General features: G+C 39.7%; 1 protein-coding gene across 1 annotated transcript in view; it reads right to left on the bottom strand.

Annotated features, from left to right (window-relative positions):
- The window catches only part of LOC131271737 (zwei Ig domain protein zig-8-like), a 38,987-nt gene extending 23,207 nt beyond the window's left edge, over positions 1-15,780 (bottom strand). The window contains exons 1-2 of the mRNA XM_058273258.1: positions 15,723-15,780; positions 14,123-14,173 (exon numbers count right to left, since the gene is read on the bottom strand). Coding sequence (XP_058129241.1) covers positions 14,123-14,173; positions 15,723-15,780 — 109 coding nt within the window. The remainder of the gene's footprint in view (positions 1-14,122; positions 14,174-15,722) is intronic.
- Between the last annotated feature and the right edge of the window lie 267 nt (positions 15,781-16,047).

Raw genomic sequence — 16,047 nt, 5'->3', positions numbered from 1 at the left:
ATATTCGTGTTGCACACTCGGATTAAGGCAGGTTTATGTTTCTGGGGACCGAAGCACAGGCTGGACGACATCGATTTTCACTGGTGCGTATCGAGTCGATCGTCTGCAACGGCACTGATGATTGGTTTCTGTGCCAATAAAGGAAGATGAAAAAGTGTCAGCGTGTATGCAATGGACCAGACACCGGCAGTATATCAGAGGGAATAACAACCAAGTCTGGAAAGACAGGACATCTCTCGGACGGGCAAAACCATTTCCTCGTTTCGTGTTAATGGTTGGTTTGAATCAATTACCGCTCCGTTGTGTCTTGCCTGCGGATGCGTCGGTATGATTTACACACTTCCGCATTTATGTACCACTTCCGTTTCGGTCCGAAAATTCTTCCACGTGGCACGTTCAGGTGCCTCGAAACGGATCCCAGGGTGGGACGCGAAATTAGCCGGCAACAAATTCCATAAATTCAAACGATTCACGACTGTATTCATCATTTCCGTCATCACCCGAGCGACCAAAACCCGACCAAACGAACCGTATCCCGCAACCTGGCATGTTCTGCGTGCGTACCCCTCGAAAACGTGCCAAGATCATTACGATAGATCATCATAGCATTCATTAAATTAATGGTTCCGCATGTGAGACTCCAGCGGCAGCTCCGCGTTTGACCAGCGTTTTTTAGGCCCAGTCCTTTTTCGGCTCGTTTCATCCGTTTCTCGCGTCCGGAGCGAACGACTGGATAATGGACCAAAGTTTTCCCACCGCGATCACGAAGTCAGTCCACTGCATTACAATACGCAAGCCTCAATTCGGATTGGGATGCAGAAAGCGATAGGGAAAGCGAGGCCAGCGAGGCCGAAAATATACCAGAAAATGTCCTATTTGCCAGTTCACGGAGGATGTGGAAGCAGCTTGAGAGACCCGAAATCCGTTTCCCGTGCACCACTCGCCCGCTCGTCGGATGGTAAAGGGCAAAGGGCAATTACCCGAGAATTATGGTGGTAAATAAATCATAATTATATCCTGCTACTCATCGTAGGCCTAGTGGACTGGCCTTTGCATTCCCGAAATATGAAGAACCTACGATGCGCAGTTATGCATGCCTGCTAGCACAGTTCACACACCTGGACATGATGAAGGCACTCGCCTGGAATTCAGATCATTTAAATGGTATAGTTGTGTCAAACATACCAACAGGTGGAATTCGGGGACGAAAAGTGGTAATTGCAAGAAATGGAACCAATGCAATCATTGGTATTTTCCATGATTTGTTAACAATGTATTGTGTTCGGTTGTTGCTATGATTATACCAATACTGTATCATACTCCGAGCCGGAATCTCGCGGCGTTTATTGTGTTCGTGACTGTACGAGCGGAATGGTGGCCCAAACGCAATCCTAAACATGAGAAATGGTGGACCATCGACGATACGATCTTTTGGGCAATGCGAATCCGGGAATACCGATGGGATGTTTATCATTCCACTGGGCACACATGGATTTATCGCTTTTGGCGTTGACTGACCCAAGGCAGTACTCGTTGAGTTTAGGACGTGCCTTCACAACAAAGGAGAGAACGCTTGAGTAACAATTCTTAGAGATCAGTTTTTGTAACACGCTATCCAATAGCTAAATGCATGGAGTCGTATGTCTTAAAAAAGTTTCGTATCACTTAATGGACAATATTTGAGTAGTTTGAATTTGAAGAAAAAACTTTTAATATTTTCAGAAAGTTGTGAAGCTCGTACAATAACTCACCCTTTATAGCACCCAGGATTGGGTGGTTATTGTGTTCACATATTTCTGAAACATTGCTTGCTTTATTTGGCGTTTTGAAATTGGTAAATTCTTTGATTCTGTTGATTTTAGTTTGAATAACAAGAATCAATCCCAGTATTTTCTCTTGAGGGAAATTGCGTTATTTTCACAAGACGGACGTAACTGGCGAACATTTCCAACATCATCGGCATGCAGCCTTTGGATGCCAGTAGCATGAAAGAATAAAGCATTTTCGTTTTTTCCGCAAATTGCCCGCAAAGCATAGCATGTCCGTTGTGGCGCCGAATCTTGGCAATTGAAAGGAAAGCGATTGTTGTATCCTTTGCAGAAGCTTCCTGCTGCTTCACGATGGTGCTAGAGCCTGCCCGAGGCCAACGGAAGTAGTTAAGTAAACTTGCATGTTTGTGGCGTGTATTTCTTCTTTCTTGAGCTGACAGTTCCAGTAGCTTGACGTGGAAAGTTCCAGTGTGTCGAGGGAGCATTTTTTCGTGCAACAATTTTCGTTGAGAAAAGTTTATTCAGCTAATTTATATGTTTTTTTTCTGAATCCTTGTTGTAATAGGGTTCAATGTATTTTTCTCCAATCCTTCTCTATAAAAATACTATCAGTTTTAAAAACATGCTGCACTTTGATTCACCCTGTTTACAAATACAAATTGTACTTAAAATCCCTTAAATCGTTGACTTGTCGGTTTTGGTTTTGTTTTCACTTTAAAGTGGGGAGAACAATTTGTGAGATATTTACTTTGCGTTGCGAAGATGATTTTAATAGTAGTATCAGTAACCATTCACGCGTTAACATGTTTTTTAAGCATATTTTCTTGTTTAGTTGAAAGAAATATTGGCACTTTTGACAAACTGTGCAAGATACCAGGGAAATTATCAAAGAGTGCAGCGTGTACAGGTTGAAATAAAATTTTGTATCCTGTCTACAGGACTAGCTAGTCTACAACCAAGAAAATATAGAAGCAAGCCACGCAAAAGGGTCATAATCTCGAATCAGTCATTAAAAAGATAGAGGACAGTAACTCATCGTAAAACCAACAGGGGAACCATTCATTGAAAGTTTTTGTTATCGCTCTATGCGGATGGATCTTGCAAAAGTTTTATTCCTTGAAACGGTGAAACTCCCGTAATTTTAGTAAAAATTAAACTATTACAAAAATTACAGAAATTACTAACAATTACAGAAAACAATAATCTAAATTTCATTAATTTATTTTAACCCTTGGCTAAGGAATGGTCCCAAGCCGCTGCATCAATGCCAAGTAGTGTTTGTATTTGAAACAAACTTACACGATTGGTGTTAGAATTGCATATGACGAAAAATTTAATGATGAGTTTAAGATTTACCTTAGAGCAATAATTTACACGGTGTCGCATTGTCTCATTTCCGGTCTTGCGTTACAGTGGCCTTATTTCCTTAAGTAGATAGGTAGGATGCGCAAAACGGAAATAAATTTTACTGTTGCGCATTTAATCAAGAGTGGTGTAGACGTTTGGAAGAGAATATACCAGAATCTGAAGCACCACTGTGGCAGCACATAAACTGTTAGGTTTATGAGAAGGATGGAAAGATGATCTCATAAAAGTGCCTCTTGCTACATTGAAGGAAATTAATGATACAAGAGGTGATATTTTATTGGTGAGAATGCTCATTTTTTCACCCTGGCATAAAGTACGCCCGCAAGATAACAGATTTATAAGGGCGCTAATTTCATAATCAGTCGGATGCGACAAACCCTTTGTCTCTTTGTCTTTGCCGGACTGGGTGAGTTTGATGTATGTTTGTATGAGTAAAGACGAATTACAGTTTGCCGGAAAATGGTGGCGAAGCGTTTTCTTAGATTTCTGGCGCGAGGCAGTTAATTTCACGCTTGCCTGCGCTTGCTCTTCACGAGAAGAATTTTATTGGCATTCAAATTAAATGATTGTCCGAGTTTGCGCTTCCATCCCCAATGAGGGTGCGTTCATGGTGACCCGGTAGAAAGTTTTTAATTAATTTATAAAGGGATTAATATAGGGATGAAAACCAGAACCATTAGCCATTCAGCGCAATGTCAACCGGCTACGGAGAAACTTCTCTGGCATTCGAGGGTGTAGTGTGAATCTTGAGAACGTTTCGGTCCCTAACATGGGTAGAAATTGAAAGTATTTTTACGGAAAAATAGCTTCGGGTGAAGTACATGCCGAAAAGGATGTATTTTAACGGATTTGGCCTCATTGTAGACATCAGCAAAGATAGAAAGTATCTAAATATATATAAATATTATTTAATAAAAACTACTCGTCTAGATATTCTACTAACGACTGAAATGTAACTTCATTTCCTATTCGTTTAGCTACTAGCAAGACATAATAGAACAATTAAGCGCCGTTTTGCATTATGTTTTTATTTTTCCAAAAGATACCTTGCAACTTTGTTAAGCAACAAAGGCTTGTCTAAATTGACTGTTACCTACTGTTTTTTTCGGAAAGAGACAAAATTGTGAGTAAAGTTTTGGCTCATCCGCATACGAGTGTGCTGTATTTGCTTTTGACCTGTTCACCATCCTAAATATCCGGGGGCCATTAGTGAAGTATTCTGGGAATTGGTTCGTCAACTGCTAAGTACTCAAGCTGGGGTTGTTGCGAATTCGCTATGGTCCATTCGTTATGTATGCTTTTCTAACAAATTTGATTTGATTCAATTTGATGCTACTTTTTTATTTACATTACCGTCTAGAATGTGGAATGGAAACCGAAGTCCGAAGACCCACCAATTGGGAGTGTAGGAAAATTGAATTCGTCACTGTTGAATGAGATGAGAAGGTTGAAGCGCAGGTTACAATTGATAAAACGAAGTAGCTTCCGACGAAAACGTGCTAGGCTCCATCGAATGGAAATAATCGAATTTATTTTGGGTGGTATGTGCCACAAACATCAAACTTCCCGCATCTAAAGCTGGCTGTGAAAACTATATGCTTGTGATAGGCTGACCCCTGGGTGACCGGATGAATCCTTCCCTTTGAGGCTCGTCGGTCACCCAGAGGTGAGTGCTGGTTGCTTTCAAGCGCGTCAGATTTAGGTTTTTAGCTTCGAATTCGTGTTTGCACACTACACGAAGCGAACGGCCAGATCAGAGAGGCACTCTAAGCTAGCTTTACTATGGGCGTTTCAGCAGCGGGGGTTGTAGTTTGAACATGTGTCGCCCAAATTTGACTTAGCAAAACTCCGCCAGCCGTATCAAAAGTAGCCGTGCAGTGCAGTCACCGGAAAGTAAGCAAACGAACTAAAAAAGACGGCGAAATCACAACACACCGGGAAGCATCGTCCGTTGCTTCCAGTGATAATAAAAAGTAAACATGTGTATCGATATCAGGAGGTACTCCAATGTTTGCCTTTCTGATGTTGTGCACCATATCAGCAAGGTGTAACAAACGGATGGCGACAGCAAATCAACGGAACGACAAAATACCAAAATTGTAATACGCACAACACGCGTCCTTCACCGGAATTCAAACATTTGCACAACATCGTGTCAAAGGAGCGTATTGTGTGTGCGCATGTTTTTGAATTGTAAAAAGCCCTTCACATGGTATAGATCGTCACAAAGCAAAGAAAAAATAAAAAAAAGCGTTCAGAAATGAGGGGAATCGTGTGAGAGGAGGAAGTTACAAAACAGGTATTTGTATGAATGATTGGATGCTGACTACGTTTGTCAAATTTCATTCGTAAGGAACGACGGAAGCGAAGTTTATAAAATTTCGACGCCAGGATATCATGCTGTTTGAAATACCTGGAGCGATGCTATTCGATCAAAGTTTGTAGGATAAGATCTGCCAGTAAGGGCATTGGCACAGTTTATCTTTGCTTACCGTTGGGAGGAAAGATGGAGAAACTTTCCATGCTCATATGTAGGAGATAAGAATAATGCGGAATTTGATGCTTCCAACTTGAAATGTAGGCCTGTCTCGAGAGTATCGAGCATTTGGTCTGTTTCAACAGGCAGTAAAGCTGCTCAAAAAAGGAACGCGATAACTCCTTCGGCTAAGGCATCAGTGTTGGAAGATGTTTGTGTGTCTTTCCGTAACGTATACGATGATGATCAGTGTTGGAAGATGTCGGTATGTCTGTCAGTGTTTGTATCTAAGTGAATCGGTGGAAGATGTTTGGTGGGTAAAAAGTTGTTGGCTTACCGACTTGTGAATCGACGGAAGCCGACGACACACGCCGAGAGGTTCCAACTTTTTGGAAGTCATTTTCGTTTTCAACAGCTTTCCCATCTGCCTTCGTCCCTTTGCGTCCCTGATCCTTCGATCGTTGTAGGAATGATGGATTTCTTTTGGCATGTTTCTCGAACTGTTGCCAAGAGTACTGCGTTATGTAGAAAACGTTGGAAAGGACGATCGTATGTATCAGCATCCAATGAAATCGGCACCTCCCACCGTCACTGGCAAGGGAAAGTGATGAGGGGGGGGGAGGGAGAGGGGGGTTTGTACGAAGCGGGGCAATCCAACAGGAATCGCAAAATTCATTCAATATTCATATTACGATTCCATTCGACCGAAATATCCGACCGAGTTTTGGCATGGTCGTGAGTTCTCGTGGGATTGTGAGATCGGTGGTGTGTTTTTTCTTTTTCTTGGCTGCGGTATTTTCGCCCATCGCTGGGACTGGAAATCGGTGGGTTGGGATGAAAATTCGATAAGCCGGAAAGACGACGAGTTTGCGGTATGAGCGGGCAGAACGCGACGAGCCAAGGGCTCTGGGACCATATTTCACGCATATTGGTAAGATTTGTTCTGAAATACGCCATGGTTGGTTCCAGCTCAAGGAAGGAATATGTTTTCTTTCTTGGGATTTTAAGCTTTCTCCATCACCGTTGTGGTATGCCGAGCCAGCATTACAACCCCAAGGGAGCTAAAAAGGTTGCCCCGGATTTGAATTCATCGTCGCTTGCTTTCAATCGACGCGACTAAGGTCGTTCGATGAAAAATCGGTCTCGGCTTACGGAAAGGTTGGACTATTTAAATTGTGGCAAACCCTTTCAGGGTCTCGTCGACGAGCCCGTGTGGTTTACCTCTGCCCGATTCAGGGTGGGACTTTGTTTTGATTGAAACGATTGGCTTTATGGATGGATTTGAATCGAAAACTGTTCGTAGATTTGATAAAGCCATTTAGTAATTTGGAGTTTTGCTTTTGTTTGTTAACAAAACCTCAATTTCCTGCATTTCTGACGTAAATCGTTTAACTACATAGAGCCGAAATGTCCCAAAAAAGAAAAAAAAGAAAGAAAAAAAACTGTAGACCCATGATGATTGAAAACTTAACCTATTAGAGATTGCTTTTTTATACAAACGTGCCATCACAAATAAAATGTCCGCAAATTGCTTCAATAGCTCAGGACAAGATTATAGCATCAGTCTGCTGCTGAAAGTTATTTTGCTCCACCTTGGAATTCCTTGAAGATAGAAGCACATACATAAAAGATAAGCCCTCAGCATCGTCAGCTTAACGCAAGAAACTGCAAAAGGAAGCAGCACATCTTAGCTGTTTTGGAAAAAGACGGAGTCTTATCTGGAAACGCTGCAAATAAACTCGTTTATCTGTGTCCACTCACCTGCCTGATGTTTTTGGTAGTGATGGATTTTCAATTTTTTCTCTCTTAAATGTGTCAAACTACCAATCAGAAACATGAAATTAAAGTGATAAAATCATATGTGGTTGGGCGTATTTTAGAGTGCAATTGTTAGCATGTTAAGGGACTTTCAAAGGCAAATATATGTTTGCCTAAGTATAAAGTAATTATTTTGAAAATTACACAACATTGAAAATATATAACATTTAGCAAAGTTGGTTTTGCAAATTTGCTAAGAACGTTCTTGTATCACTGTCATTAGCAAAGAAAGTTAGTCTTCAACGGTAAATCAACTTTTATTCAATAAGTCAAGAGGGGGAGTTTTAAGAATAAACTTTTTCCCTCTTAAGTTTCAATATCCTGAAAAAGGATCAGAAAAGTTTAAATGATCCAAGGATATTCCCGGATTATCTCAACTAGGCAGCGGATGGCAAAAAACTTGAATCGGAAATTGTCGGGTTGTCATGATTAATTGACCATGTCATTCAACAACACCTGGCCCTTCAGAAATGAAATATTTAAATATTTAGTCAGCAAGAGAAGGCTGTTTCTTTCAAAATAAATGATTCATCCAGTGTTTGTGGTAACACATTTGAGTATATATAAAAGCGGTTAAAATTTTCCTTTTTAGGGTTTTGTACTTTAGAGTTGTTTTATTGAAAGAACCTGTGACAAACATATCATACTTGAATAATTATGTTGTGCTAGTTGGAAACATATCCATAATTTATAAGCCTAGATTTGTTATTGCAATGCTCAGTTGACATCCTTGTGCCAAACCTTTTTCAAGTACATTCAGTAACACCTCGAATGCAGGTCAATACGACCGATTGCATGGTGTTACCTATTTGCATTTCGTTTTAACACACCCACACTGTCACAACTAGCTGCATTGTGATTCATGTGAAATCGATCCAATGATGCAACCCGATCACGCGCACGCATGGATACGACGATGGAACTGGAAGCAAGCAAAAATTGATTCCGCAATCGAGTTGCGCTTAAATTCAATATGTTCCCAGGATTACGATCTGAACGTTGTGGACCGTCAGTGTTGACTGCATAATGTAAATAAATATACCGACGAGGAACTCTGATGACTGTCACACTGTTAAGGTGGTGGTTTGGTCAGTGCGAAGTCGTGATTGAAATGCAGATCTATAGATCTGAATGTTGCTGGCGAAAACCGATCGAACAGGTCGCTACGTGTGTACTTAGAGTTACATGTGTACTTCCGTTCACGACAGGAATTGCTTGCAATATTCGATGGTTTAATATATTTTACTAGTCTGAAACATTTAATACTGTTCGGATCCGCAGATAAGTTGAAAAATATTAAATTCGTAAGTTTTTTAGATATATTTAATAGTATCAACAACATTGAAAGAAGTATGCTTCTTCTCGGTAAGCAACTCTAAGTCAACTCTATTTGATCTGCGCCAAAGATCTCTTCTATCTAGTCGGAAAACTGATAAGTTTTGCCACCCCAATAGCATACTGGTGACATCGTAGTTTATTGATTTAAATAGGATGGGAACTTGATTTAGTTCGAAAAAACTAGCACACCATATTTTGACGAAACAAGGCTAGAGAACTCCAATTTTTGCTTTGGATCATAAATGTAACCGAAATAAGAAGAACGCATTTCGGGAATTCGTGGAAAAGCTAAATTGCGTAGGAAAATATGCAGTGCTGGGAACCAGTTAACTGGTTTTGGGGAAATATTAACTTAAGTAGAAAAATCGAAAATCACGTGAATGTCAAATCAGACGCTCACGCACAATCACTTCGCCAGGTATGCAAACTGTATAATTAGAATGTTATCTAAGGTAGATAGAAGAATCATATGTCCGCCAATATACCAAACTGCTGATAATCTAACTTATTTTATAAACGAAGTACAAGTGATGATCGTTTGTAGATAAAAATTTAGTTGGTTTTACCGACGGTGATAGGAAAGTTACGATTAGTTACACATGCATAATCTCGCATCAGCACATGGGCCGATAACGATTGTTAATAGCGACTGCAGCAAACGTGTTACAATGTTTTGGACATCCCGTGGGACGATTGAAGATTACTTTTATTGGTCATATGGATCAGCGCTGGATCACCATAAAACAATGTAATCAAATATAAGAGAGGCTCGGCAAGGCGTATTGTCAAACAACTATATTGTCTAGCAACAATCGATGGGGCAAAGCCGAAACCAACTGAATTGGTAATCATCATAAATCTCAGCAGCTGGAACAGGCTGTTTCGCGAAGTTAACATGCTTCTTGAATGTTGGTGCCTCGTTGCCTGCGAAAGACATGCGTGCTACCAATTCGGCATGCTAACTACATTCGCCAATTTCTTCCGTAGGCACCCAAGAAAGGGAAAAGCGCGACGTAGAGTGTTGTGCGTAAATTTTCCATAAAATAACAATAAATTATCCGGTGCATGTTTCCGTTACTCGGGGTGTTTCAGGGTATTGGAACAGCATCCGACACAGGATGGGTTGGGGACTTATTGGTGTAAAGGTGAAATTTCCTTCGTTTCTTGAACTGGTGTTCGGTTCACTGCACAATTCGTTGTAAAATTTTCCGGTACCGCTCACTGAAGAAGTTGGAAAAGTAGAGAGGTTAGACTTCGTAAAAGTTACGCGATAACGAAAGCCAAAATGCTGTGTCTGATGGTTTATTTGCTTGAGAAATTACGGCTATTCAAAGTAAACTGGGGAAAGAATTCGAACAAGGACATACTTTTTATAAGCTCGTTACTCGATGGGAAGCAAGCTTGTTTCGGCGTTATGCCTCGTTGATTATTTTTGGTCCGGCCGTTAGCAACCGCAACAGTGACAACAATGATTTATTTGCCGTCATAAATTAAAAGCAATTCATCACGACATGGCCACTGAATGCATCATCGAGTAGCGTTGAGTGCTTTCTCCAGGACAACTAACACTGGCGTTACATTTGGTTAACCTTCCATTCCATGAGCGATTATGTGACACATTTAATCCGTCCAGTATCCGATTGATGAGATTGAATTAGTGGCAAGTGTTATGATACGAATTCACTTAATTATGGCCAAATCGGCACTCTTTCTTTCCGGGACAAATAAAATCGTATCTCGTCTCCATGAGATACAAACGTTCATTTGTTGTTCAAAATTCTTTCCGAATAGCAAAAATTTCCTGGTAGAACAATAATTCTCTCGGCTGGTGGTGCAATTGAAATGGAAATGAACGTTGAGAGTTAAATTTAATGAATATGAAAACGAATTTAATTATAGCCATGCCGGTTGCAAACCATTGTATTGTTCTTTTAGTTGTGTTCTCGGCACATCAATAGCATTTGTAGCTGGTAATAATTTTGCTCATAACAAATCAGGGTCCTTCATTAGTACCCAAGTGGGAGGGAAAACACTGATTTACAGAAAATTGTCGGTCAAACACATTCATTGTGTATGTTTGTCAGCACTAATATCCCTTCGCAATCGCAAATTGGAGAAGAAAAGCTAAAGATAACTTAATTTACTTCCTGCTCTGGATTAGACACCATTTCATCTTGAGAATGCAAGCATACCTCTGTTTCTTTTTGTCCTTCAGCATCGTGAAGTGCCAAATGAAATTTGTCCTCTTAATTCGGTCCAATTTTGCGACGTTGGCATGAAAATTTGTGGCTCATTGAGTTGTACCGGAAGCCTCGCAAAGAAATGTCCACGTTGTACAAGCGTGAATACTTCCAGTAGCTTGATTGTCAGATACGTGTCCTTCTTTCTCTGTCCTCACTTTTTAACGGGTTTCCGACGAAGAGTCTTCCTTCCTGGATTGCACAATTGACACACATAATCTAATTAACGACTAAATTAAACAAGCGAAAAAGTTGTACTCCTTGGTTTGTCATCATTCTTTATACAACTTTTCCGCAGGTACAACTTGCCTCCACCTCCAAGGTTTCATCGGATCCGGCCAAAGTGTGGGATCTCAATTTAAATATATTAAAACTACGAATCGCGGCAAGTTAAAAAATCCGCACTTCATGGATGTTTTTGTGCCTTATGCTGTAAAAGAACCTTTACGTCTATGGGATTTCTCCAACGAGTAATTCAGGTAACCGGATGAAAGTCCTTAAGGTGGCTGTCGCAGGAAGGAAGTACAAAAACGAATTCGGTCGGATCAGAAAAGGATGTGCGATGCTCAATTTGCTCAAGACTTCACGCAAAATCCAGGACTAGGGTAAATCTGGTAGGGGAACAAACGGAAGAAATAAAGGATGAAAACTTTTGTCACTCAAACCTTTTTGCTTCTTTTCACTGTTCCACTAGTATGACCATGAAGGGATATTCTTTGCGATGTTAGAGAAGATGTTACAATGACGGAGTGTTTTTCTTACGTTGATCACACACTAACGAATTAACCAAGGACTCTGGTTTGCTGGCTACTGTTCTAGGGGCGATGGAAAATGGTGGTGTGGCACAGCTGAAAGTAGGAAAGTTTATGAACACAATTTTCTTCAGCTCCACCATTGGATGCAGAGAACAACGATGCTTTCAATGCTGTTAAATGTTTGTGTGCGTGTGTTTGTTTAAGTGGTTGCGATAATTATGTTTTGCACCGAAACCACAAGTGCGTAAAATTTACTTTAGTAAAATGCATTTCTAAGTGATTTAAGGATGAAAGTTCCGTGGCATACCACACGTTAGTGCATCTTTCAAAGTTATGTAGGTATAGTTATACGGTGTACATAAGAGTACAAGGAATCGTATACCTTGTGGTTACCATCGTATGCAGTGAATCTTATATGTAGTTTTTAGTTCATCATCTTGTTCTATTCTAGGTAAAGCTGGTACGCGACAAAAAATAAAATGAAGACAGATGTAAAAACACAGCCAACAGTGGAACTTGTATTTGTCTCTCATGTGACTGCGTGAGGAAAGGAGCATGATTAAACATCGCCTAGGACGCTTCGCAGCAATGTGGTTGCCCCATTTATGCTCCAGGAAATCCAATCAAGGATCCGTACATGAATGAACGAACACGGAAATGTGAGGGAAGGCGCTGGGCATTTTTCTACTGCCAGCAAAAGTGTATCATCTTTACTATTCAGAGAGTACAACAGGAAATGCGACAAAATCTACACCACGTAAGACCGGTTATCTAAGAAATGGGAGCAGCAATGCTTGCATTCCGGAATGAGGGAGAATGCGTTTTGGGAAAGTTGAAAGGTGAGTATGTGGTGGTGCCATCTAGGATTTTCCACGTCACAATCAAGGATGGTGATGGAATAAAAGCGCGCGATAATGCAATCACTGGCGCTGCGGTTTACTGAAATGCATCTTGCGACATGAGAAAATGTTTCAGGAAAGAGGTAAGAGCAAAAATGGAAGTTTTGAAAAGTGCTGATGACATTCATAGTGACAATCTCTTATGTTACAATGAACGGCAACTGCCGCTGATGCACAAATATGATGAAAGTTAAGAGGTAGGGGAATAAGATCGATACCGACAGCAATTTTCTTTCTCTGAAACTAGGCAAGACTGATTTACTGATTGTTTCCTTACAACAGTTAACTGTATATTATTTTTAATTAAATCCTCCGAAAACGGATTAATCACCGCAGTATTTGAGATCCTCTTTCAGCTATTTGAATTCTAGCAAATGTTTTGCTACAATACACGATACAACCAACTCCAGCTCCAAGTAGACACAGTCAGAAAAAACCTGTTAAAATCGTTGGTGAGAAAATAATGTTCATGTTTAAAAGGCGAATCAAGACCATAGAATGGTATTCATGAAGAAAATTTCCTTCTGCTATTGCTTTGGGTCGTTGGGAGGTCGTCAAAGCGAGAGAGAGAACAAGAAAAAAAAACAATGAAAGCGGTAGCTATGTCTCCGTTAAAAGGACATCTGGAACCAGGCTTACTCAAACAATTAGATAAATAATTTTTATTCACCAAAAGGGAGACAGCGCATATTGGTGTAAAGGCATATACTTTTGGGAACATGTTGAAAATATAGAGAAAAACAAAAAACTCAAACGAAGTAAGAGAATGCCCTCGGAGCATAGAGCTAAAACGGCTGAAAGTCGCACCAGAAGAATACATGAATTAATTATCATAATCAGCTCTGTTAAAAGGTTGGCATTGTTTGGCCTGCCTTGCGGAGGGTTGCAAAGTTGTGGTGCCATTTTCGTGTTTGGTTTCGCTTTTTCGTTATTTTTGTCTACCATACCCGGAAGCACCACGTTGTTAGTGAGGTTCTTTTTCCGCCGTTCAACACCGTTCCAAATTGCTCCAGTACGGTAGAAAGCCGTTAAATTATGAAATGTTGATAATGCCTCATGTTTATGATTTTGTAGAAGGATACTGCATTTTTAACACCCAGATAGAGTGTTGCAACCATGGGTCATACACCAGCTATCGTATGCATACAGTTGCATCAGCATAGGAAGTAAAACAAAAGTACAAACGAGTTGTATATGCTAAAACTAACTGAAATAAAACAACAATCAATGCATATTTGCAACTATCAATGTAATTTATGTGTTACGAAAGAATAGTACACACTATAGTATAAAATAGTATAAAATGTTATGCAAAATCAATTGAAGAAGAATGGACAAAACACATGCAAATGTTTCTTAATACTCTAGCTATACTCTACTCGCGAAGAAAAGCCAGAAAACAGGAAAATTAAAAGAATAGAGCCTGCAATGCAACGTGGAAGCAGAATATCGTAGATACCTTCTCGGTTTTCCCTCGTCTCGTCGACTCTTATGCTGCCAATCGTGAATTCTAAGAAAAGGAAGTTAAGAAAGGGGAGATTGAAATGAGAAAAGTAAACGAAGGTAATGTTGCTAAAGATCAGAATTTTTTCATTGATTTTTTAATAATACGTTGGTACTGTACAATACGGCCTGGCCGTCCAAATATATATATATAAAAAAAAAAAAATACGTTAGTACTGAGCTAATTCTTGGCCAGGATGCAACACATCAACCTTTTCATTGTGTTTTAAATCGACGGTGCGATCGTTGTTGTGTTCCTACTATTTCACAAAAATATAGGTTTAAATAGCAAGGGTTTTAAAATGTTTTAGATACACATATCATAGCTTGTCATATTACTTCTTTAAAGCACATACAACACAATACCATAAACCATTACGTGATGTAAAGGTTCTGTTGTTCATTTTGTAATCAATCATATTTTTATACACATTACAATTGGTTCTCAACAGTATAATAAATAAGCTAGGTTTGGGAGAGCGCGACCTCGTTACTTTGGAATATTTGGCCATCATTAATCACGGAAAAAAGCTATTCAGAAAGTGATATCCAGTATTTGCTATACGTTTCGATAAGAGGTCTAGTATTATGCTTAACTTCTTGCTGTATGTTCTTGCCACGTTGTATAACTAATTTCTGGAATTTTCTCATGAATTTTTCTTACGTTATGGTTGTAAACGCAATCAATTCATGTTGGAATAGAAAACCTCGAAAACAAATTATAAGAAATCTAGGAAAACATAATTGTTAACTATCAGGAATATTTTACAAACGTCGCAAACATTATCTGTTTTGTAATGTAAATATAAACAAAAAGACAAGTGACTTGATTGTGATGACATCTCAGTGGATTTGATGCATTGAGTAATTCATCTCTTGTTAAAATTACAATTAAGCTTTAATAGGATAAATCAATCATCATTGGCAAATCACGATGGTTTGAACGATCGATTAAAACATAGTTATTAGTATTATATAGCTTACGCGTGGGGGGTCCGCGACAGCCGAGCGGTAGCGCCGGTTAGAAAATCGGCCCATGAGCGTCGGGGCTCACCACCTCGACGGCGTGGGTTCGAATCCCAACCGAGACCGGACCCTCCCCTGTACGAGAGGACTTAACTATCCACGTACAACAGGGAACCAAGTCTCGTAAGCCCTTAACGGGCAGGCATGACCGCCAAGAAGAAGAAGAAGAAGAAGCTTACCCGTGAGTAAATTTTGAGGAATTTTTTTTTTTTTTTTTTTAATTTTAGAGATTTTGACCTATTCGGTCATTCATCTCTCCAATTTTGAGGAATGATCTATTGAATTTATTATTGATAAGTTGGGTGTATAGCAGAGTGAAACTATGTCATGATTTTAATCGCATATCAAGAGAAATACGTGGAAATATTTTGTATCTTAATAATTTGTTGATTGTTTACACGGAAAATATTGCTAAATTTTAAAAATATATAGCGTATAATATAGCAATTTGTATGTTTCGGAACAAAAAATGGTATAATTAAACTGCTAATTTTGGTTATGATGAGTTATGTTTTCGGTCCAGCGCTTACCTCTACTCAATATCAGAAGCAATATCGTCGTTGAAATCGATGCCATGTTCCGCAACATTTTGTCGACCATGTGCGCCCTTGTAAGGACTATTTGTTTACGGTCTTTTGCTTTAAATACTCCTTACTCCGATTGAGAGGCAGGTATAACAACATCGACCCCGACGGAAACTAGAGATGTCAATGAATGTTGGAGATTTGCGTGTTGTTGAATTGTATTTTTGAGCGAAATTTTTTACACCACAAACACAAACGTACGATCCTGTTGGAGAATGCACAGGATGTTATACACGTCCTACTAAACGATTTTCAGCACACACATAAGGGA

Source organism: Anopheles coustani, chromosome 3 (assembly GCF_943734705.1).
Source record: "Anopheles coustani chromosome 3, idAnoCousDA_361_x.2, whole genome shotgun sequence".
Lineage (NCBI taxonomy): Eukaryota > Metazoa > Arthropoda > Insecta > Diptera > Culicidae > Anopheles > Anopheles coustani.
Note: the sequence above shows the minus strand (reverse complement) of the source record. Positions and strands in the feature narration are given on the sequence as shown.